The sequence below is a fragment of the Drosophila santomea genome, chromosome 4 (assembly GCF_016746245.2).
Source record: "Drosophila santomea strain STO CAGO 1482 chromosome 4, Prin_Dsan_1.1, whole genome shotgun sequence".
Taxonomy (NCBI): domain Eukaryota; kingdom Metazoa; phylum Arthropoda; class Insecta; order Diptera; family Drosophilidae; genus Drosophila; species Drosophila santomea.
The window spans coordinates 233,211-255,782 of NC_053020.2; the positions used below are offsets into that span (position 1 = coordinate 233,211).

The 22,572-nt window shown below is 33.5% G+C and overlaps 2 protein-coding genes across 31 annotated transcripts; both read left to right on the forward strand.

Annotated features, from left to right (window-relative positions):
- Window positions 1–264: 264 nt before the first annotated feature.
- Window positions 265–3,511, forward strand: LOC120454918 (protein yellow). The gene is made up of 3 exons (XM_039640648.2): window positions 265–592; window positions 1,620–2,286; window positions 2,876–3,511. Exons 1-3 carry the CDS (start codon window positions 357–359, stop codon window positions 3,362–3,364), a joined length of 1,392 nt encoding a protein of 463 aa, XP_039496582.1. The 5' UTR covers window positions 265–356; the 3' UTR covers window positions 3,365–3,511.
- Window positions 3,512–3,909: 398 nt separating this feature from the next.
- On the forward strand, window positions 3,910–21,977 carry LOC120454913 (dentin sialophosphoprotein). 30 transcript variants are annotated; one of them, XM_039640626.2, is made up of 15 exons: window positions 4,490–4,512; window positions 4,582–4,613; window positions 5,354–5,396; window positions 7,395–7,475; window positions 8,711–8,791; window positions 9,242–9,322; window positions 10,184–10,264; window positions 10,779–11,069; window positions 13,070–13,151; window positions 13,405–13,593; window positions 15,774–16,016; window positions 16,548–16,969; window positions 17,018–17,132; window positions 20,379–20,807; window positions 21,220–21,977. In XM_039640626.2, the coding sequence occupies exons 3-15, from the start codon at window positions 5,373–5,375 to the stop codon at window positions 21,837–21,839; spliced, it is 2,739 nt and encodes a 912-aa protein (XP_039496560.1). In that variant the 5' UTR covers window positions 4,490–4,512; window positions 4,582–4,613; window positions 5,354–5,372; the 3' UTR covers window positions 21,840–21,977. The 30 variants fall into 30 exon arrangements, with proteins under 30 accessions (XP_039496561.1, XP_039496567.1, XP_039496560.1 ...); XM_039640615.2 differs by lacking the exons at window positions 4,490–4,512; window positions 4,582–4,613 and adding exons at window positions 4,870–5,035; window positions 5,756–6,310 and having other exon boundaries at window positions 16,644–16,969; XM_039640611.2 differs by lacking the exons at window positions 4,490–4,512; window positions 4,582–4,613 and adding exons at window positions 4,870–5,035; window positions 5,756–6,310 and having other exon boundaries at window positions 10,782–11,069.
- The last annotated feature ends 595 nt before the right edge of the window (window positions 21,978–22,572 follow it).

A 22,572-nucleotide genomic window follows, 5' to 3' on the forward strand; every position in this document is an offset into this window, starting at 1 on the left:
AATTAAAAATTTTAATTTTAATGCACAGTAAACAAGTTCAATATTTTGTTATTTAAGATTTTACTACAAGCTTAAACCAATTGTGCAACAAAATGACAATCTAAAATAAATTCGGCTGGTAAAGATCAAGACAACATATTGATACATATATATATAATTGAATAAGCTTTTGCCATAAACAAAGCTTAAGCGTTGTCTCTAATATCTTACAAAAAAGCTCTGGCCTGCATCAAAAAACCTGTAAAACAGATGTTAAACATACAAAATATCAGTCTTTAAACGTTGGTAGATCTGAACGACAGATTCCATAGATTAAGTCGAATTTTTGGGAATTATTTAAGTTCAATGCAGTTACAATGCACTACAGGACTATTTTTAATATAATTACGCAGTTGGTTTTTTTATTAAAGACTTCAAATGGAAACTTAAATGTTCAACCAGTTTTTCAACCACTTTATGGCTATGAAAATACTTCGCAGTCGTTTTGGCAGAACTTACAGAGTGAAAGTCAATTCGAGACTGTTTATGAATGGAAATATTTGGATTTCCTATACTCAACTTTTGTACAACGCCAACAATCTATTTTAAATGGGTAACGAATATTATATTAAAGTTAAACATTAAAAATCGCATCTGGCCAATAACCAGATCGGTCGAAATACTTACAACGATTACTGAAACTAATACGAGAAATTCAGCTCTCGTAGTAGCCTTAAGTTCCCGAGAGGAATAGAAGGAATTAAAAATAAAAACATTAATTGGAAAATAATTCAATAATAATAGATAACAAACAAATTGTAGTTCAAAATAATGCAAAAAAAAAACTTACCTAATTTAAATTTAATACGTTTGAAAAGTGACAACATATAAATTTCTTGCTCTAAACCCAAATTCCCGTTTAAACTTTGAAGGAAAGAACATAATTAACGCTTAATTATAACCATGCTTAAAAAAATATATAATTCTTTTCATGTGACAAGATAGGTAAAATTTATCTTTAGCTAATGATTATTTTCCCAAAAAAACTAAGAATAAAGAAGACAGAACGCTATAGTCGAGTTCCCCGACTATCTGATACCCGTTACTCAGCTGAAAATTTTTTCCAAATCGAGAAAAATTTACAAACTAACAAAAAAGTGAAAAAATGTCAAAATGTGTTTATATTTTACGTTTAGCAACCAATTAAATGGCTTTTAAACTAACAGTAGCAACGAACATAACATGGAAACATAGCAATGATCAATGATAAAATTACAATTCTGGATATTAATTTAGATTGGATAATAATTTTGGCTCCTGGTGAAGTATTTGTGTTCTTTGTCTCCCTCTTGTTCAAAGGACTCTTGGATGATGCCTGCCCTTGTCCGTCTGTCTGTCCGTATAAGCGTCGAGATCTCAGGAACTGTAAAAGCTAGAAAGATTACACTGCATAAACGCAGTGTATTTTGGTTGACCCATATTGCCACGCCTACCTCAAAAACAAAACATTTTGAAAAATGTTTTAATATTTTTATAATAGTCTTGTAAATTTTTCTTGATTTCCCATTTGGGCGTTAGAGTACGCGTGACACCGATCTCAAACAAATTGACTAATTATTTTAATATATTATTATTTACAGTGACTTTGTATCAAAAAATAATTTACCTTTAGGCATTGATGTCCATAATAACCGCCTGTTTGTTACAACTCCTCGTTGGAAAAATGGTGTACCTGCTAGTTTAGGTACACTGCCGCTTCCTCCAAAAGAGTCCAGCCCAGCAATTAAGCCCTATCCAAGCTGGGAGGCTCATGGAAATCCAAACAATCCTGACTGCTCGAAACTAATGTCAGTTTATAGAACAGCTGTAGATAAGTGTAATCGAATCTGGCTTATTGATTCTGGAGTTGTCAATGCTACAATTAACTTAAATCAGATCTGCCCACCAAAGATTGTTGTTTATGATCTTAAAAGTGACAAACTGATTGTTCGGTACAATTTGGAAGCTTCTCATGTGAAGCAAGATTCGTTGTACTCCAATATTGTTGTGGATGTTGTAGAAAATTGCGATGATGCGCATGCTATCGTATCGGATGTATGGAGATTTGGCCTTGTTGTTTATAGTCTAGCTAAAAACCGAAGCTGGCGTGTGACTAACCATAACTTTTATCCGGATCCAATTGCTTCAGATTTTAATGTTTACGGATTAAATTTTCAATGGCTGGATGGTGTTTTTGGAATGAGTATATATTACAATAAGAAAATAATGCAACGCGTTCTTTATTTTCATCCAATGGCAAGTTTTAAGGTGAGTATAAGGATACGACAAGAAACTAACGATCACTAACGATTTCAGTCAGAAGTTTGCATCGCAATAATATTTTGCAACCCTATAAAGTATATATGATTTAGATCAGTATAATAAGCCGAGTTGTCCACCTGTCCGTTTCTACGCAAATTATCTTGACTACTTATAATAATAAACAATTATTCAATTACAACAATACAATTTCATCATATTGATTGTCTTTGGTGCACCCTGGTATTAGCTCCTTTGAGGCTGCATTTATCTTATTTCGTTTGCATTACAATCACGAAGCGGTGACTTAAATGCCATATCTGCAGCAACTACATCAAGCCAGATGAGAAATTAAAAAAAAATGCATTTCCACTCAGTTTTTTATTGTCTAAATAACGGCTCACCAATTTACTCCCAAAATCCACCCCAAGACTCAACATTTGACGTCACTCTTACTTAAGGTACTAATCTTTAAATTTGACTCTATAAATTCTAAATCTTAAAATATAAAAAACATTTCAACATAAATTTAAGTAGACGAATTATCTGCGTTTTAATAAAAATATTAATAAGCCAAAGTTCTTAATATTTCATTTAGGAGTTTATGGTGCCTATGAATCTCTTGTTAAACGAATCTGTTTGGCAAATGAATAATCAAGAATACGCAAAGTACTTTATTTCGATTGGAGACCGAGGGTATAATTCTCAATCATCTACCTCAGGAATCACCAGGAATGGCATTATGTTTTTTACCCAAGTTCATCAGGATGCTATTGGATGCTGGGATACATCAAAACCATACACTCGAGCACATTTGGAAAAATTGCTAAATTTGGAAAACTCAAATCTTATTCAATTTCCAAATGATTTAAAAATAGACAAAGAGATAGAGCAAAATGTGTGGCTTATAAGTAACCGACTACCACTCTTTCTATACAGCAATCTAGACTATGGTGAAGTAAATTTTCGAATTTTAAAGGTGAATGTGAATAAGATTATACGCAATAGTATTTGTAATCCGGATAATAGTTACATAAATAAATCAAACTCCGCTTTTGTGTTAATAGAAGAAGGACAATGTTATTGAGAACTTTCTATACAGCTATCTAGACTATGGTGAAGTAAATTTTCGAATTTTAAAGGTGAATGTGAATAAGATTATACGCAATAGTATTTGTAATCCGGATATTAGTTACATAAATAAATCAAACTCCGCTTTTGTGTTAATAGAAGAAGGACAATGTTATTGAAAACTATGTTAAATAAACTAATGCACAAAAACAAAATGGCAATTGTTTGAACTGCTTTGTGGAAATACCCTTTTCGAAATTGCTCACTTCTGCACACTAAAGATGGTAACACTTATTATAATTGTAATTTGTGGGCAATGCATTTTTTTTGGCAGTTCGATAGAAATTTTGGGCCTAATAACTTTTTACGGCTTGTATGCAACTGTTGTCGCGTTATTGATATACATATATATATATATTGATGGACAGTAATTAAAATTAACAAAAATAATAATTTTCAAAAGTGTGCGCGGGACTATCGATATGCCAGAAAAATTTTGAAATTTCTCGATTCCATTTCCGATAGCTGAGTAACGGGTATCTAATAGTCGGGGATCTCGACTATTGCGTTCTCTATGTTTTTAATTTAATTTGGGAACAATAATGCCAAGTCGATCGTTTGGTTTTGTAAACTTATATATCGGTAATTATTATACTACCAATAATATTAGCACTAAGCTGCAATAAGGTCTGGGACTTGTAGTTACAGATTACAATTAATTATAATACGTTGTGTTTTGTTAAAATAATCGTAATGTAATTTTGGATTTGGAGGTGCCACTATCACAACTATTTTTAAAGTGTGAGAAAGTTATTGTCTACCTATTAAATTATTTGTAGCTTGGACATGGTTATGTTAATGCCCCCTGTAGTAATGTGAAGCAAACTTAAATAATAGTTTCCAATGGCGAATAAAAATGTTCCACTACGACGTGTTCGTTTTATAAAAAAGGCTTTTGAGAAGCTATCCATTGCGCACATAACGTGAACATATTTTGTCAAATGTATAATCGGTTCTTGGTATTGTCAAGTTCGTAAAATAGTCATTAGTTTATTTTATTCGGAATAAAGTGTTTTTGGTATAGTTAAAACCATTTTTATCTTTTTTTATAATATTTCAGAAAGAGAATATTACTTTCTATGGAGAAATCTCAAACAGCAATAAGTATATATTCCATTCATGTTACAGTATTTTTTCGCGGTATTAATAATTATTTTTTTAATATAATCAAAGTTGGACGACTTTTACTTAAAGATTTAAGCAAGGTACATATAAGACCCTGCGACTTATAATTATAAATATAGTAAATAAAGTACTCCGTTCCAATAAAAGGGGCTCTCATCGAAGTGCTCGTTTGTTGAGCAATAATACTGACGAACATATACATACATATAAATTTACGAGTAAATATTTTTGTATTTGTAAAAATATCTGTATTTGTGTGTGAGTTTTAAATATACATTTCCCAAATTGCTGTATGCGAAAGAGCCAATAATCAAGTAAATAGCATGTGGACAGTGTGGAAGCTATCTTCGATGTGCAATCATATTCCTCAAGACGGGCGTATGAATTCATGTTCGTTCTATTGGCCTATACGGATTTTAGTTTTATTATTGTCATTCATTAATTCGATACTACAGCATTGTTTGCAGTAAATATTTTACATATTTTAATATTTTTTAATTAGGCAAGTAAAAGATAATATTTGATACATGTGTAAATTATTATTATGTTTATTTATGATAAATGAAAAATTAATGTGGTAAAAGCAAAAATAACACTCATGTTTTATATGGCTCAAATTATATATTACATAAGAACAGCGCTAACGAACTTCAGGATATTACCCGATGTTTTATAATGAATTATTAAATTAAACATGTAAATATATTTTTATATGTGCAGGAACTCGTCGGTTACCGTCGGTATTTTGATACGAGTACATTTTTATGTACATATTGATCATTCATAAATTCCTTATTGCTAATTTTATTATTATTTATAGATTGGTAAAAAATTGAGAAATGGATTCTACCTTAAATATTGAGGTAAGTGAAAATGCAAAGATTAATTAACTAATTCTAGTTCAATATAACATTTTAACATATGGACATTTTAATTATGGACAGTGGCAAGATTATTTTACAAGACTGGAATTTATTCTGATCTTGACTCCAACTTCTTTAATACGAGTATATAGCTGGGACTTGACAATATTTGTAAGGAGAAAGCTGTTAAACATTTTAGTTTATATAACTTAATGGAATTATTAGTGTCAGTCATTAAAATAAATATAAAATAAATGGTTTTTTGCACAGTTATAATATACCGATATAATAAAGTTATAATTTAACCGTTTATACAATAGAACTAAACTTGACAAACATATATTTTCTACAATCTTAAGGAGAAAGAAATTGAAACAAAAAATGGAAGCCAAAAAGTTACCGCTGATGTGGTTAAAATTACTTCCCAAGATTACGATAACTTCCAGGAAAAGCAATTAGAATCTGATATTCACAGTGATTTTGATAAATCCGTCACTCCAAGAGATAATGAAGATGACAACGATCTAAAAATTGAAGAAAGCGAAACGGAAGACTTCAATTCAGAAGACGAAAATACAACAGATTTAGGACAAAACCCATCTAAACCAATAGAAAAGCCGTGTTTAAATAATGACTCATCAGATGCGGAGAGAACTCTTAAGATGGAAAACCCCATTATTATTGATTCATCTATTAAGACGAACCCATCCATATCTGTGGAAAATTTGTTCACCGTTTCTGAGAATAATTTAAAGTTGGATATAGTAGAGGGCAATACTATTGGTGAAAACTCGTCGAATGCAGAAAAGGCATCATCCGAAGAAGATGGGTTGAACATTCTATATGAAGGCGAAGAAGATAAAAGGACCGAAGTTTGTTTATTACAGGACAACACTAAATATTCGGAAGAAAAAGTATTTGTATTTTTAAGAATAAATGATTTATATTATCGCCTCAAGCTTATTTAACATTATATTTATAGAGATAACATATATACAGTTTAAGTAAACAGTCTTTAAAAAATGCTTCGGTTAAGCAGCTATCGTTTGAACACTTTTATATTTTTGAAGGAAATTTAAGGAAGTATTAGCAATTAATTTCGAAATAATAATTATCCCCTTTACTCGTAAAGTAATTTTAAAATTAAACAAAAGATAGAAAGTCTGTCCGTATAAACTTCGAGATCTCGGTTGTAATAGGAACCGAAATATTCATTTTTTTTAATGACTTGCATGTCTCTACTTTATTTGACTGAGCTAAGGGTATATTTGATTTTTGTTTTACAGCCACAGCTGTTGTAAGCTGAAAGACAACCGAACAAAATCGCTCCTTACATATTTGAAATCGTTGCACCAAAAATATTTTGATTTCTTGGCATTTTAGAAAGTTATAGTTTTTGGCCTGAATAGTTCTTGCCATGCCAAAAATGTATTAATATTTGGGGCACGCTTAGTATCTATTAGAAGTGTACTTTATTATTGTAGCAGTTGCAATTTTGTTTTTTTGTCTTGACAATCAGCAAATGTTTTATCATATTAAGTTCACAATATTTTCTTTTCCTTTTTTGTCATTTTATAAGTCGATAATTTGTACGACATTTTAAGTGCATGTTTACCTTAATTGCAAACTTAGCCACAAGATCTAATAATGGTTCATTGTGGTATTAATCCATCGCATAGGCGGCCTTTTCTGCATTTATGCTTTCTGGCTTTCAGCGTAACGGCTTCTTCAACAATATAAAGATTAAGCAATTGAATGGCAATGAAAAAATTATTAACATGGTGGGAATCGGTTTTTTTTTACAACCCAATATGGAGAAAAATTAGTAACAGTAAAATTAGTAATAGTAATTATTACTAGACTTAACTGAAAATGTTGGCCAATTGTTTAAGCGGCCTTTGATTATAATAATATACAGCTTGCTAAAGATTACTTACTGTTTCGTGCATATTATCTAATATTAGTTTTATTTGGTGATTAATAAATTACTTTTTTTAGAATGTCAATGAAGAAACAACCAGTGCATCTGATTTGAAACCCGAAAACTCTACAGCAGACAGTGTTTCGCTAAATGAATCTGTAAGTATGGCCCCAAAATGGTTTTATAATGACGCTACCAGCAAAATTTGTTTAAATAAACACTTCATGTAGACACTATCTGTATTTTTGCCTATATACCATTCCGAAATATAAAGTTCAATGAAGACGGAATAAAAGTGTAGACAATGCCATCCATACTAAATATGTATGGTTTGTGAGCATTAGAGTGAGTGTAGAAATAGAAATAGACAAAACAACTAATAAAATAAAAACAAGAGAGAACGCTATAGTCGAGTTCCCCGACTATCTGATACCCGTTACTCAGCTAGTGGAAGTGCAAAGGAGAGTCTTTAACACTGACAGTTTTTGGCGGTTTGTGGGCGTAAGAGTGGGCGTGGCAAAAAGTTTTTTGGCAAATAGATAGAAATTTACAAGACTAATACAAAAATGAAAAAATATCAAAACATTTTTCAAAAGTGTGGGCGTAGCAGCTTTGGGCGGTTTGAGGGCGTTAGAGTGGGCGTGGCAAAAAGTTTTTTGGCAAATCGATAGAAATTTACAAGACCAATACAAAAATGAAAAAATATCAAAACATTTTTCAAAAGTGTGGGCGTGGCAGATTTGGGCGGTTTGTGGGCGTTAGAGTGGGCGTGGCAAAAAGTTTTTTTGCAAATCGATAGAAATTTACAAGACTAATACAAAAATGAAAAAATATCAAAACATTTTTCAAAAGTGTGGGCGTGGCAGATTTGGGCGGTTTGTGGGCGTTAGAGTGGGCGTGGCAGCATGAATCAATAAACTTGCGCTGCGTCTATGTCTCTGGAGTCTGTATGCTTAATCTCAACTTTCTAGCTTTTGTAGTTCCTGAGATCACAGCGTTCATACGGACGGACAGACAGACAGACGGACAGACGGACAGACAGACGGACGGACAGACGGACATGGCCAGATCGACTCGGCTATTGATCCTGATCAAGAATATATATACTTTATATGGTCGGAAACGCTTCCTTCTGCCTGTTACATACTTTTCAACGAATCTAGTATACCCTTTTACTCTACGAGTAACGGGTATAATAAATTAAAGCATGTTTTAATATTGTGGACGGGGGCGGTTTATGGGCATTAGTGTGACAACATCAGGAAACATACTGCAATGCGTCTATGTATGTCTCTGGAATCTGCATTCTTAATCACAAGTTTTTAGCTTTTTGAGGTTCCTGATATTATCCAATATTAGTTTTATTTGGTGATTAATAAATAACTGCTTTTAGAATGTCAATGAAGAAACAACCAGTGCATCTGATTCGAAAACCGAAAAATCTACAGCAGAATGTGTTTCGCCAAATAAATCTGTAAGTATGGCCCTAAAATGGTTTTCTAATGACACTACCAGCAAAATTTGTTTAAATAAACACTTCATGTAGACACTATCTGTATTTTTGCCTATATACCATTCCGAAATATAAAGTTCAATAAAGACGGAATAAAAGTGTAGACAATGCCATCCATACTAAATATGTATGGTTTGTGAGCATTAGAGTGAGTGTAGCAATAAAATATTTGGCGTACCGATAGAAATAGACAAAACAACTAATAAAATAAAAATAAATTAATGCATGTTTTAATATTGTGGACGGGGGCGGTTTATGGGCATTAGTGTGACAACATCAGGAAACATACTGCAATGCGTCTATGTATGTCTCTGGAATCTGCATTCTTAATCACAAGTTTTTAGCTTTTTGAGGTTCCTGATATTATCCAATATTAGTTTTATTTGGTGATTAATAAATTACTGTTTTTAGAATGTCAATGAAGAAACAACCAGTGCATCTGATTCGAAAACCGAAAACTCTACAGCAGAATGTGTTTCGCCAAATGAATCTGTAAGTATGGCCCTAAAATGGTTTTATAATGACCTAGCAGGAAAATTTGTTTAAATAAACACTTCATGTAGACACTATCTGTATTTTTGCCTATATACCATTCCGAAATATAAAGTTCAATGAAGACGAAATAAAAGTGTAGACAATGCCATCCATACTAAATTTGTATGGTTTGTGAGCATTAGAGTGAGTGTAGAAATAGAAATAGACAAAACAACTAATAAAATAAAAATAAATTAAAGCATGTTTTAATATTGTGGACGGGGGCGGTTTATGGGCATTAGTGTGACAACATCAAGAAACAAACTGCACTGCGTCTATGTATGTCTCTGGAATCTGCATTCTTAATCACAAGTTTCTAGCTTTTTGAGGTTCCTGACTCGTTTAATAATCCTGATGAAGAATATATATACTTTATATGGTAGAAAACGCTTCCTTCTGCCTGTTACATACTTTCCAACGAGTATACCCTTTTACTCTAGGCGAGTCGTTATGGCCATGTCCGTCTGTCTGTCCATCCGTATGAACGTCGAGATCTCAGGAACTAGATAAGCTAGAAAGTTGAGATTAAGAATACAGACTACAGAGACATAGACGCAGCGCAGGCTTGTTGCCACGCCCACTCTTACGCCCACAAACCGGGTATCAGATAGTCGATGAACTCGACTATGCGTTCTCTCTTGTTTTATATTAAATTTGTTTTATTAATTATCTAGATTATCTCGATTTCATTGAACATGTTGGCCCATTATTTTAGGTGCACTTGTATATTATAATATACAGCTTGCTAAAGAACTACTTACTGTTTCGTGAATATCATTATTAACTTTAATTGGTAATTAAAAAATTACTTTTTTTTAGAATGTGAATAAACGAACAACCACTGCATCTGAGTTTTCGGCCGAAAACACTAAAGCAGATGGTGCCTCGCTAAATGAATCTGTAAGTATGAACATAATTAGTTATATAACGACACTACCAGCATCACTCTTTAAAATACAAATTCAGGTGTAATTCAAAAAAATGTAAACTTATGTAAACACTATGTGTATTTCTGCGTATGTACTACCATTCCGAAATATCAAAGCATTGAAATGCTTTTTCTCTGGTCAAATTGGTCATAGCCATGGACATACAAAGGAATAACATTTTTTGACGCAGTGCAAATATTTTGTTATATTTTTGATTATTTCAAGTTATGTGATTTGATGATCCGACCCGTCGTATAAGCTACCTGTAAAAGATATACGACTGTAGGGAAAGTTTCGTGCAGATAGCCTTTGAACTGATAAACTGAAAAGGACGGACTTATGTATATAGACTCGGCTGTGGTATTGATCGAGAACATATGTAAAAACAATATTTTTGGAAAAAAAACCAAATTAGATAAAAAGTGGTAAAGAATCATTTACACAATTAAGTAACTTTATTTTGCAATATTTTAATTTTTACATAGCAGAACGAATTTAATAACCAAATTCTGGACATTATATCGGATATAGATATAAATATTAAGGCACAGGAAAAAATAACGCAGCTAAAAGAGCAAGAACTGAAACTCATTCAGAAACAGAACGATCTGACAAATAAAATCCAAAAGCAGCAGATCCTAGCTAAGCAGCTCAGTGGACAAAATCAGCTTACACAAAATAATTGTCAAAGTAGAGAGCTCGACTTACAAAGCCAATATGAAAATGAGCACCGCGGACCCACCTCGACACTGTATCAGAAAAATACGTCTAGCAAAGTAAGTAAAGAACTAATAGGAATTATTAACTGCCTACAACATTAATTTGTTTTAGCATAATTTATTATTTAATCTAAATATTTGTTTATATTTTTGAAGAAACAGAAATTATTAAAGAAACATAAATTTTTGTTATCGGAGTAACAGACATCGGATAACTTAACTATAGCTTTCCTCATTAATTCATGCTTTGAATTAAGGTTTTAAAGCCATATAAATTTGTTGCCAAATAATATGATATATCGAAAACATTTCGGCCACTCCCATTCTGACGCCTACAAGCCATTTTTAGCGTTTGTCACGCCAATTAAAAGCAAGAGGGAACGCTATAGTCGAGATTGTCGACTATTTGATACCCGTTAGTGGAAGTGCGAAGGTGAAATTTCAACACTGACAGTTTTTGGGGGCTTTTGAGCGTTAGAGTGGGCGTGGCAAAAAGTTTTTTTGCTAATCGATATAAGTTTACAAGACTAACACAAAAATAAAAAAATATCAAAAAAATTTTTGAAATTGTCGGCGTGGAAGTTTTGGGAGGTTTGGGTCTACAAACTTGCGCAGCGGCTATGTGGTCGCCTAATGAATTGTTTCAGCTTGCTTGTTAAGTATATTACAAAGAGGTTGTGTCTTATACGTTTTTTTTTTTACCAGAGCCACCATGGGTTTTGCCGCCTGAATGACTTTTCTAATAAAACCTTACCAACTATCACTCCAGGTGTTTTGGCAAAGTTTTATGTCGTTAACGCGTTTGCGTTAACCGGTGTTGTGCGTAAGTGTGTTCTTAAACTGATATTGGGCAATATAGAAGATATTGCCGATAATAGATGTATACCTCGTCTTTCTTTATTTGTTTTGCTTTGTTGAAAACTAAGCTTTCGTTTTACACAGGTGAATTTTGAGGATGTCCTGTCGGTACAAATATGCTCGAGTGGGCACTTGTAGTTCAAGTGCGGTGTGTAGCTGATCTGGCAAGTGTGCCGACCATATTAATGAGTTTGAATAATGACTACAACTCGCCGATGTAACAGTGCTGGTAGATCCAGATCCATATCCAGATAGATGCAGTTTCTTGACAAAACTGTTTGAAACTAGAAACTTAAAAGTTATAGTAAATTTTAATTTTTTTAATAGTAAATACTATATTCTTTGCAAAGTATTGAACACGTAAAAGGAATCGTATCCGATATTTAAAGTATATATATTCCTGATCAGGTTCACTAGCCGACTATATGTGGCCATGTTCGTAAACATGAGGATCTTAGGACTATAAAAGCTATACAGATTAGGCATGCAGATTCCAGAGACATAGACGTAGCGCAAGTTTGTTTCCTGATATTGCCACGCCCACAAACCGCCAAAAAGCACCAATACATCAGATAATGATCAGGGGAAAGCCGAGAAACTAAAATTTGTTTGTACGGAGCAGTGTACATACAAAGTATATATAAAAACGCTCTTTGAAGCACATACCCAATGAGATTCTATATTTAGAAGTTTCATGAACATTTCGGACGCTCACATTACGCTCTATACAGAAAAGTACATATATGCGTTGTGTATGTATGGACATATAAATTTGTATTCGAAGATGTGTTTATTTTTTAAAATTCTCTTTGTGTTTATGAACTTTAATAGACATAGACGTCAATACATTTCGTTACTATTAAGTTGCACACAAAACTATGAATTGTATAGTAGAGAAAAAAAGGGGCTATCGCCCAAGTGATCTTATTGATCCTAGTAAACGTCAAATTTTATTAAGCCTTAGTAAGCAGCTTTGGCAGAAAAAAAAAGTAATTCCTTCTAAAATTTGACTTTTGCTTCCATTTCTAAACATCTTGAACAATTTTTCCAAAAAAAAAAACGATTAAAAATAAATTATTTCGCCTAATGTACATACATTATACGTATTATATAGCTGCGTAATTAAGTAAAAGAAACATTTTTAAGACATGGTTGCAGAATACGAGGATATTAAAGTTTAAATTTAATTAATAATTTAGGAATCCACTAACGTGTCAAAGACGGTCGATTTGCGAAAAATATTTACACCTGCGACCGATGCTGCTGAAATATTACCGAATCGTAAGTACTATGACATGATTTAAATCTTAGTAATAAGAAAAGGTGATACGTAAGAGTCGTACTATTGTATTTACCATTACTTAGGCAGTAAAATAACAAGACTAATTTGCGTTTATTTAAATTTTTATTTTTTAAGCTTAAAATATCGATATAGCTTGCTACAGAAACGCTTATAAAGTTATTTTACGTATTGCCTTTAAAAAAAATTAAAGTGAAAATATGATAAAATTAATATTAAACTTATTTAAAATAGGAAAGCTATATGCCTCGTCTGCATTTTATTCTCCAACACTACACCCTACAGTGGAAGACCAAGTCGAGCTAGCGCGAAGAATTTCACATTCATTAAGCGATATCAGTAACCAAACCTCTAAGGGTCAGTCAATGTATGTCAATCGCAAAAAACGGTCAGACAAATGGGTTCATGAAGGTAGATCTCAAGGTATGGTGTTTTTTTCAATTTTTTTTGTTGACAACCTAACTGTCTATTCTAAACTTATCAATTCTGATTCTTACAATTTATTATTATAACACTGATTGCAAGTCTAACGCTACACAGTCACAGGGATTCCCGATTTTATTTTGAGTTGCCATTCTATGTAGTTTTTTTTTAATTTTACTTTTATAAAAAATTTAACTAGGCTTAACAGAAATTCAGTTGCGTAGTTTAAAGTTCATACTTTTAATAAATAAGTATTTTTATAGTATGTTCCGATTATTTTTTATAAGCATTATTAACCCAACAATACCGCACGTTTTAATTTGATAGGTTTCGGTACGACCCTCGAAAAAATATAAACGCTCGCAATAAAATGTATGAAACATAAAAGGAGCAAAGTCAAAATTCATTTTGACCTATTTTATTGTCAACTTTTTTATATAGAGCTGGTTCTAAAGAAAATGGAATAATATCCACAACTGCTTACTTTGAAAAAATTGGCAAAATTCGCTCTTTCCATATTTGGCGTACATAATTTGTCCTGCAGGAAATATATATTAAAAAAATGAAAATGATGTATACCGATTAAAACATAAATTAGGCCATAAATTGACCATAAAGATCAGAAACAACGAAGGTACATTTTTCAATGCTAAAGGGAGTTATACTAAATTTGTAAAATTTTTAATTTTATTATTGTTGTTAACTTATGTAAAATAATTTATTGTATAAGCACTATCACGAAATCAGTTGTTTTTATTGCAGTTTTTTTGTAAATCAGCAAAAAAAAAAAAATATTAATATCTTTCTCCGTTCTGGAGTTACAATTAGGCATGCTCCGGTAATCGAATTCGTAAGATTTTTTCGATTTGTAAAACGGGCACCTTTGTCTGGTCGAAATGAAAAGCAAATGCCTTTTTTCATATCAAATCAGATCTTTTTGACTAAAGGGAAAAAATATTTAACTCAGTGGTCTATTGATGTTAATTCCACATCCCCACAAAATCATTCTGCTACTTAGTTATTTTATAAAAAATATATTTCTGCCTTTTTCGTTTCACCAACAGTATGGCAACCTTCGCGATAGCTTTTGGCGATGTACTTATCGACCCCTTACCAAATCGTAAATTGTTGTTGCCGACGACAACATTTTGTTTGTCAAATATGAGATGTGGTCAGAAATTTTATTTTATAAAATAACTAAGTGGCAGAATGATTTTGTGCTGATGAGGAATAAACATCAATAGACCACTGAGTAAACTATTTTTTCCCTTCGTAAATAAGATCTGATTTGATATAAAACAAGAGAGAAATCGATAGAAATTTACAAGAGCAATACAAAAATGAAAAAATATCAAATTTTTTTTCAACCGTGGCAGTTTGTGGGCGTTCGAGTGGGCGTGGCAACATGAATCGACAAACTTGCGCTGCTTCTATGTCTCTGGAGTCTGTATGTTTCATCTTAACTTTCTAGCTTTTGTAGTTCCTGAGATCTCGACGTTCATACGGACAGATGGACGGACAGACGGACGGACATGCCCAGATCGACTCGGCTATTGATCCTGATCAAGAATATATACTTTATATGGTCGGAATCTAGTCTACCCTTTTACTCTACGAGTAACGGGTATAAAAAGGCATTTACTTTTCATTTCAAATCGAAAAATTCTTACGATTCCGAAAACCGGAGCACCAAATTTTTGATTTCAATTCGAAATCGTAAAAATCTTATGAATTCGATTACCGGAGGGAGCATGCCTGACTGATTTCAATCAGCAAAGAAAATGTAACTTTTGTATGATTTGTATGGCAATTTACTTCACAAGAACTGTTATTTGAAAAAGAGCATAAAGGCTTAACCATTTTAAAATTACACAGCATTACAAGCTCAGCTCATACTTATCACACATATGCATACACCTTCGTATGTGGCGTATTTATTCTAATAACCTAACTGACGCATTCGAAAGCCTTAACGGTTTTAAAAATGTATAGAATCAGTTATGTTCATTTTCTACCGTATACATTTGTATGAGAATCAGCTTAAACGGTTAAAATATAAGTAGTGATTTAGTTAACCAAATAAATAACTTATTGCTTATGAAATCCTCCTTTTCGTATTCTTATATTGTTATTAAAGATATATAATACTTACAAGAATCTACTGAGTTATAATTTAGAAGTATACACAATTTTTACATATTCAGGGAATGATGGTATAAATCCATATAAAGAAAATTCTGAAACAAATTCCACAATTGAACTTAAAAAGTTGGAAAAAATACCCCTGAAGCTTATAATGAACCCAAATGGAAAAGTTCGTGATTATAATTCGCTAAAAGAATTGATTAATGTAGAAGCTGGCCTTTTATCGCCTGACAATTGCGCTGAACTAATAACTGCACTTCAACTTCATCAAGGACGAGGTAATTTTATAAATTTTAGATTTGATTGTGAAGTTATTTCAATAGAAGGAAAAAACTAATTGAATCCACAAAAGAAAATTATTTCACTTTTAATGTTAAATAACATAAATATAATTTCCAGCTTTGTTTATACAAAGAAATCCCTGGTAGCTGTCAGGCGCTCGACCGCCATATGTATTTATAAATATAAAACATGTAATTTATTTATCCAGTTTATGGAATTTATATTAGACCAAATGACTTTAGTGAAAGTTACTCGTAGGATGTGGTTTATATCTCACGATATACCAAAATTCCGTACAATTCAAGTTTGAAAACTAAATTTACAACAAAATTAATTACTTGCTTAAAAAATATTATATTTCATATTATCTGTTTAAAAAACGGAATTAGTATCCAGCTAAATAAATAATCAAAAATTTTCTTGCCTTGCTTTATCACTGATGCTTCCTGCGCCGCTCCGCTGCCCTTCCGACGACGCCGCTGCCAACGCCTTCAACTTGAGTACAACTAACTTCATAAAAAATGAAGGTGCAGAACTTTTTGCAAAGCGCCGCAGAAAGGCTAATAATTGGGTTGTTGATGAATCCCATTCAGGGACTCAATATCATCCATCTGGTATTCCAGATTTGCAGCAGTATCACCAAAGACCGGTTCTAAGCCCAAACATTTTGCCGGCGTATTCTGATGCTGGGAAGCATCGCGTCCAATTGAACATTCATCAAAATCAGCTAATTGAGAGGTATTCAAAACCAGGACTGCAGGTCGTCCAGTCTCCTTGGAAAGCAGCTTTGCAAACTGGTTCAGCGAGCTCAGCGTTTCTAGAGGATACCAAGGACCAATGTTTTTTACCTCCTGCTTTATCACCAATTCCGTATTCCCAAACTTGTTGTAAGGACTCGACGGACGCTATTGAGCCCATGTCATATGGTTCTCCGAGATACCATACAAATGTATGAATTTTTCATTTCATAAACTTAAATAACAGAATCTCTTCACAGGCAATTGCTTCTTCGTCACGATCCGTCATTGTACCCTCGAATCCACAAAGGGATCTCGCATATACACCATGCGTTGCTCAGGGCTGGGGAAGCCGAAATGTGGAACTACCGAAAGGTTAGTAAACTCCTTTCATATTTGTAATAATATTTCATACTTTTATAAATCCATAAATAGCTTTTGAAGATGTACACAGATAAGGTGTAATTGCATAATTGTGTTTCAAAAGACAAAATTGAACTGGCTTGAAAAGAGCTCCAAAAACGTGACTGATAACTTTTCTTGAATACCTCTTAGCGAACTAACGAGTTCAATTTAAACTCACTCTTAGGTTTTGATTAAAATCAGGAGTTTTAAAAACGACATTTGTTAGTGTACATATAAGCATATCTCTATGCCATAGAACTCGTTAAGTTGAATAAATGTGCATTATGAGCATACTTTTCGTCCTTTTCGATAGTAGTATAACCCTTTTTCTACCCCTAAAATCGTAGTTGGCGGGGGCGTCTAAAGAAACGTCAATCATCAATAAAACGCTGCCTGCTTCAAATAGATAAATAGTATATATAAAAAAATATTATTGCAAATTTATTATTAATACATTTTTGTATCGAAAAAAAACTGACAAAACAAAAATACAAGCAAAATTTGTATTTAAAACAAATATGTTTTAATTATACTCAATACTCGCACAGTAAATGGGAATACTAAACCAGAAATTTTAAAACAGGCAGAAGGAAGCGTTTCCGACCATATAAAGTATATATATTCTTGATCAAGATCAATAGCCGAGTCGATCTGGCCATGTCCGTCTGTCCCTCCGTCGGTCCGTCCATCTGTCCGTCCGTATGGACGTCGAGATCTCAGAAGCTACAAAAGCTAGAAAGTTGAGATTAAGCATACAGACTCCAGAGACATAGACGCAGTGCAAATTTGTCGATTCATGTTGCCACGTCCACTTTAACGCCCACAAGCCGCACAAAACTGCCACGCCCACACTTTTGAAAAATGTTTTGATATTTTTTCATTTTTGTGTTGGTCCTGTAATTGCAAATTTCTATCGACTTGGCAAAAACCTTTTTGCCACGCCCACTCTAACGCTCCCAAACCGCCCAAAGCTGCCACGCCCACACTTGAAAAATGTTTTGATATTTTTTCCTTTTTATATTAGTCTTGTAAATTTTTATCGATTTGCCAAGAACCGTTTTGTTGAAGACTCTCCTTCGCACTTCCACTAGTTAGGTAACGGGTATCAGATAGTCGGGAAACTCGACTATAGCGTTGATTTGCTAAAAATTGTTTTGCCACGGCCACTCTACTAACGCTCACAAGCAGCCAAATTACTTCTAGAACAATAGGAGTAATCCAAAACTTCCAGTTCACAATTGTGGTTTGGTCTTTAGTTATACTATCTTATAATTGCATCTTACTATGCCCTTTTCTAGCTTAAGTTCCATGAATGATTAATATTTGACAACAAAGCGGTCCTCAGGTTGCGTGAGTGAAAAATTACGGTGTAAGAAGTTTGAAACGTACATTATGTATATAATTAAAAAAAGAAAATTAAAACTTCATTGTCTCAATTTTCCTGAAATAATAAATCGCTTAGTATGTATGTATGTACATACAGCTTAAAAGGATCTGAAATACCTTTTTAGAAAGGTTAAACAATTAAATTTTTAGGAAATAAAAAAAATCACAATTGTTCTATGAATTCTTAACTTATTTAAGGAACTTTATTAAAAATGACAAAATAAGGCGAAAAAAATAATAGCACCACTTCATAAAAAATGCTTTAAACATAAAATATAAACTTAACAGTAACAAATTCATTAATAACAAGTGATTGTATATTAAAACTACGCCGATCCCATTAATTTAGTATTTGGTAGTGTATCCTTTATTAGCAATAACAGCTGCGCAACGCTTTGGCATGGAGTCAACCAGGTCCTGGCACCGTTTTGGGGTTATATTGCTCCAGGACTCCTTAATCACGGTCTATAGGCCTTCGTTATTAGTTGGCTTAAAAGCTGCAACTGCCTTTTTAATATTCGACCAAAGGTTTTCGATGGGATTGAGGTCTGGCGACTGCGCAGGCCACTCCAGAACATGAACTGATTTATTTTGGAACCATTCCTTGGCTTTCCTACTGGTATGCTTGGGGTCATTGTCTTGTTGGAAGACCCATTTTAGTGGCATATCATATTCAGCAAAGGGTAGGATAACCGTCTCCAAAATATCCACATACACATGCTGATCCATTATGGTTTTTATCCAATATATTGGTCCAACTCCCTAGTAAGAAAAACATGCCCATACCATTACACTGGATCCGCCGTGTTTAATTGCTTCTACTGTGTCGTTTGGCTTATATTCGGTGTTCCTAGGGCGTCTTACATTCGATCAAGATCCATTCCCACCAAAAAAAACCACCTTGCTCTCATCTGACAATAAAGAGTTCGTCCACCTTTCGCATGGCCAATTTAAATGTTCCTTGACGAACTTAATGCGCTTGGGTATCTGTCTCCCATTTAAAAAAAGGACCTTTCCTTGGACTACAGCCTGTTAAACCATGTTCCCTTAGACATGTGTGAACTATTTGCACTATTGCGGATATGCTGAGATCCTTTTTCAGTTCGGTAGGAGCTTTAAATGGTTCCTTCTTGCTCTCGGGCACTAGCCTTTTGAAGAGATGGGTGCCCAATGATTGTTTTTTCCCACGTCTTTCGGGATTCTCATTGTAGGTGATTACATTTCCTATAATTTTGTTTTAGCATTGAAGGATTTGACCAATATTTCTAAAAGATTTTCCTTCAGAAATGACTTTTTTGATCAAGTCACGTTTTTCTTCAGTGCAGTGCTTTCCACGTCCCATATTAATGATTTTTTAAAGGAAATTTTTTAAAAATTGTTTTCGAAATAATAGAACAAGTGTCAAGTTTCATAGCCACATGCTTTTTGCCAAAGCAACCCTTCGATAATTATTGATTATTTGAAAAAATCGATAGTGGTGCTATTTTTGTTTTCGCCTCATTTTAGACTTTGGCGCCCAAAAAAAATTATAAAAAATAGAGGTATGAACAATTCAAATTTTTTTTTTCATTTTTGGATGGGAAACATATCTAGCATTATGCGAAAAATCAGTATTTGGTTCTATCGGTACCTTAAACTTAATTTATTTGATCGATAACAAAAAAAGGTATGGTGGTGCTATTATTTTTTTCGTAACTGTATGTACCTTTATGTGTCAGGCCTTGCAAAGCTAAATATTTTCAGTGATTCGCTTTGGTATTTTCTCTAGTATATTTATATTTCAAACTCTTTTCAATGTAAGGAAAGTGAATCATCGTACTAATATTTCAGATTCTTTTCAATGTAACGAAAGTGAATCACCGTGGCAGACTCAAACCCATTTCGGGAGAGCAGATGACAGCGATCATAGCTTTAATAATAATATATTCGGAGAGAGCTTGGCATCTAACTTTGCTTTTGATGTGCAGAATCGATTACATTCCCTAGAAAAATTTCAAAAATACTTTTTGGATTACCAGCGCCTTGAAGGAGAAATTTTACGAAACAGGGAAGGTGCTGCTCGTGAATTACAGCCCGAGGCTTATGAAAGCATTAACGATTTAACACCACAAAATGAATTTAATGTGTTAAGTGGCGAAGAATTAAAAGCCAATTATGACCTAGATGAAAAGATAAATGTGCGTGAATTAATTGAATCTTTTGAGAAACAAAGTACAACGAAACTAAGACATGTCGTAGCACCAATAGAAGGCAATGAAGGCAAGGTTAAATTTTTTTCTGTGTCATGTTTTTGTGTACTTGTATGTGTACATATATGCAAAAGAAAAATTTACATACATGTATGCATATAAAAATGTTAAATAACAAATTGTTGAAATCCTAAAGAACTGCACGTTACTGATAGATAAAAGGCTCGATCGAAATTATATCCTGTGTAAACTTACATATTTATTTTCTATAAAGAAACATGTCGTTATTGCTGTTATATTTACACTACACCTTTAATACAATAGTGGCCATGGGAACGTAAAAATTTTAATTTAAAATTTTTTCAAAACAAGTAAAAGCTATTTGTAGTAAATTAATAATACATATGTATTTATATGTATACGTGTCAGCCATGTTTTACATTTTTAAACATACTCATGTATTGCTATCCTTTTTTCCCCAGGCTTATATGTTCCGAAAGAAATATCTCTCTCTAGCTATGCAGCACCCCCACAACAATGCGGAGGGCACGCGAAACATTGTGAACTGTCATACGACGACTCTTTTTCGCACACGTTACCAAGGACCAACTTTTCTGCTAATGAAAATTCGTTTGGAAACATTGGCATAGGAGAATTCCCTTTATCAAAGCCATTGACAACTGGACTTAATATTGGAACCCCAAAGCAGGAGCCTTACTCACCGCCTAGCTATACAAAAATAGTACCTGGGCTCGAAAAAGTCAAATTTAATCAGGCACCACTACCCACAGAGAATTTGGCTAGATATGAACAACCCGACAGGAGAAGCTTGACAAGTGGAAGTTCACAGTACCTAAATGCACTACAAAACTCTCAAATACGCAACGCATCGCCAATACCTTTTGGAACTTCTTTGAATGAACAGACTTCGTGGCGTCCAAAAGGCCTACTAAAGGGAACCTCGCTCTCTCCGCTGCCGAACCAAGTTCAAACCTTTAACAAATGTGCCAGGGGTTGGCGATCCACACCAGTCAAGGAACAGTCCTATTCAAGTCAATACACCTCACCATTAGCTGGAAACTTACCGTACTCTGATTTTTAGGTGTTGCTTTAGCAACTAAGCGATTTACGACATTAACCAATTACTTACACGATTATAAAAAAAATATTTAATGTGTTTGTTTATTTTTCCTTTAAAATTATAATGGTACTGCATCGAAAAATAAATTCAATTGTTTAACTTGCCAAGCTTTTTTCAAGATTGGAACATTTTCATCTGGCCGTGTCCGTCTGCCCGAATGAACGCCTCGATCTCACGAACTATAGAAGCTAGAAAGTTGACATTAAGCATGTAGATTCCAGAGACATCGACGCAGAGTGCCACGCCCACGCTATTGAAAATGTTTAAACGCAATGTAAAATCGCCTATTAAAATAGTTGTGCAACTCCTTTATTATACGAGTATAGTACTATTCTACTTCAAAGCAAACTAATAACATGAGTCAAACGAAATACGCGCTCAACGTCAAAGAGAGCAAGACAAGCGTGGTCTAACGCGTATTACTCATTTGTATCATTGCAACCCTCGTCGCGTTAAAACACCCCCAACCTGACACACAAACTTATACCAACAACACAAGTACAAAGGCCCGTCCTTTTGCACTAAACATGTCATCAAACGGTTTACCATGCAAACCATGCGAAACCAAAATTTCCACATGGAGTTGCTAATATCACAACGCTCCAAAAAAATCAATTGCTGCCCTACGAATATCATTGTGGAACGCCAACGCGTTTCACGGCATAAACTAGAAATAACTCGATTCCTTACAATA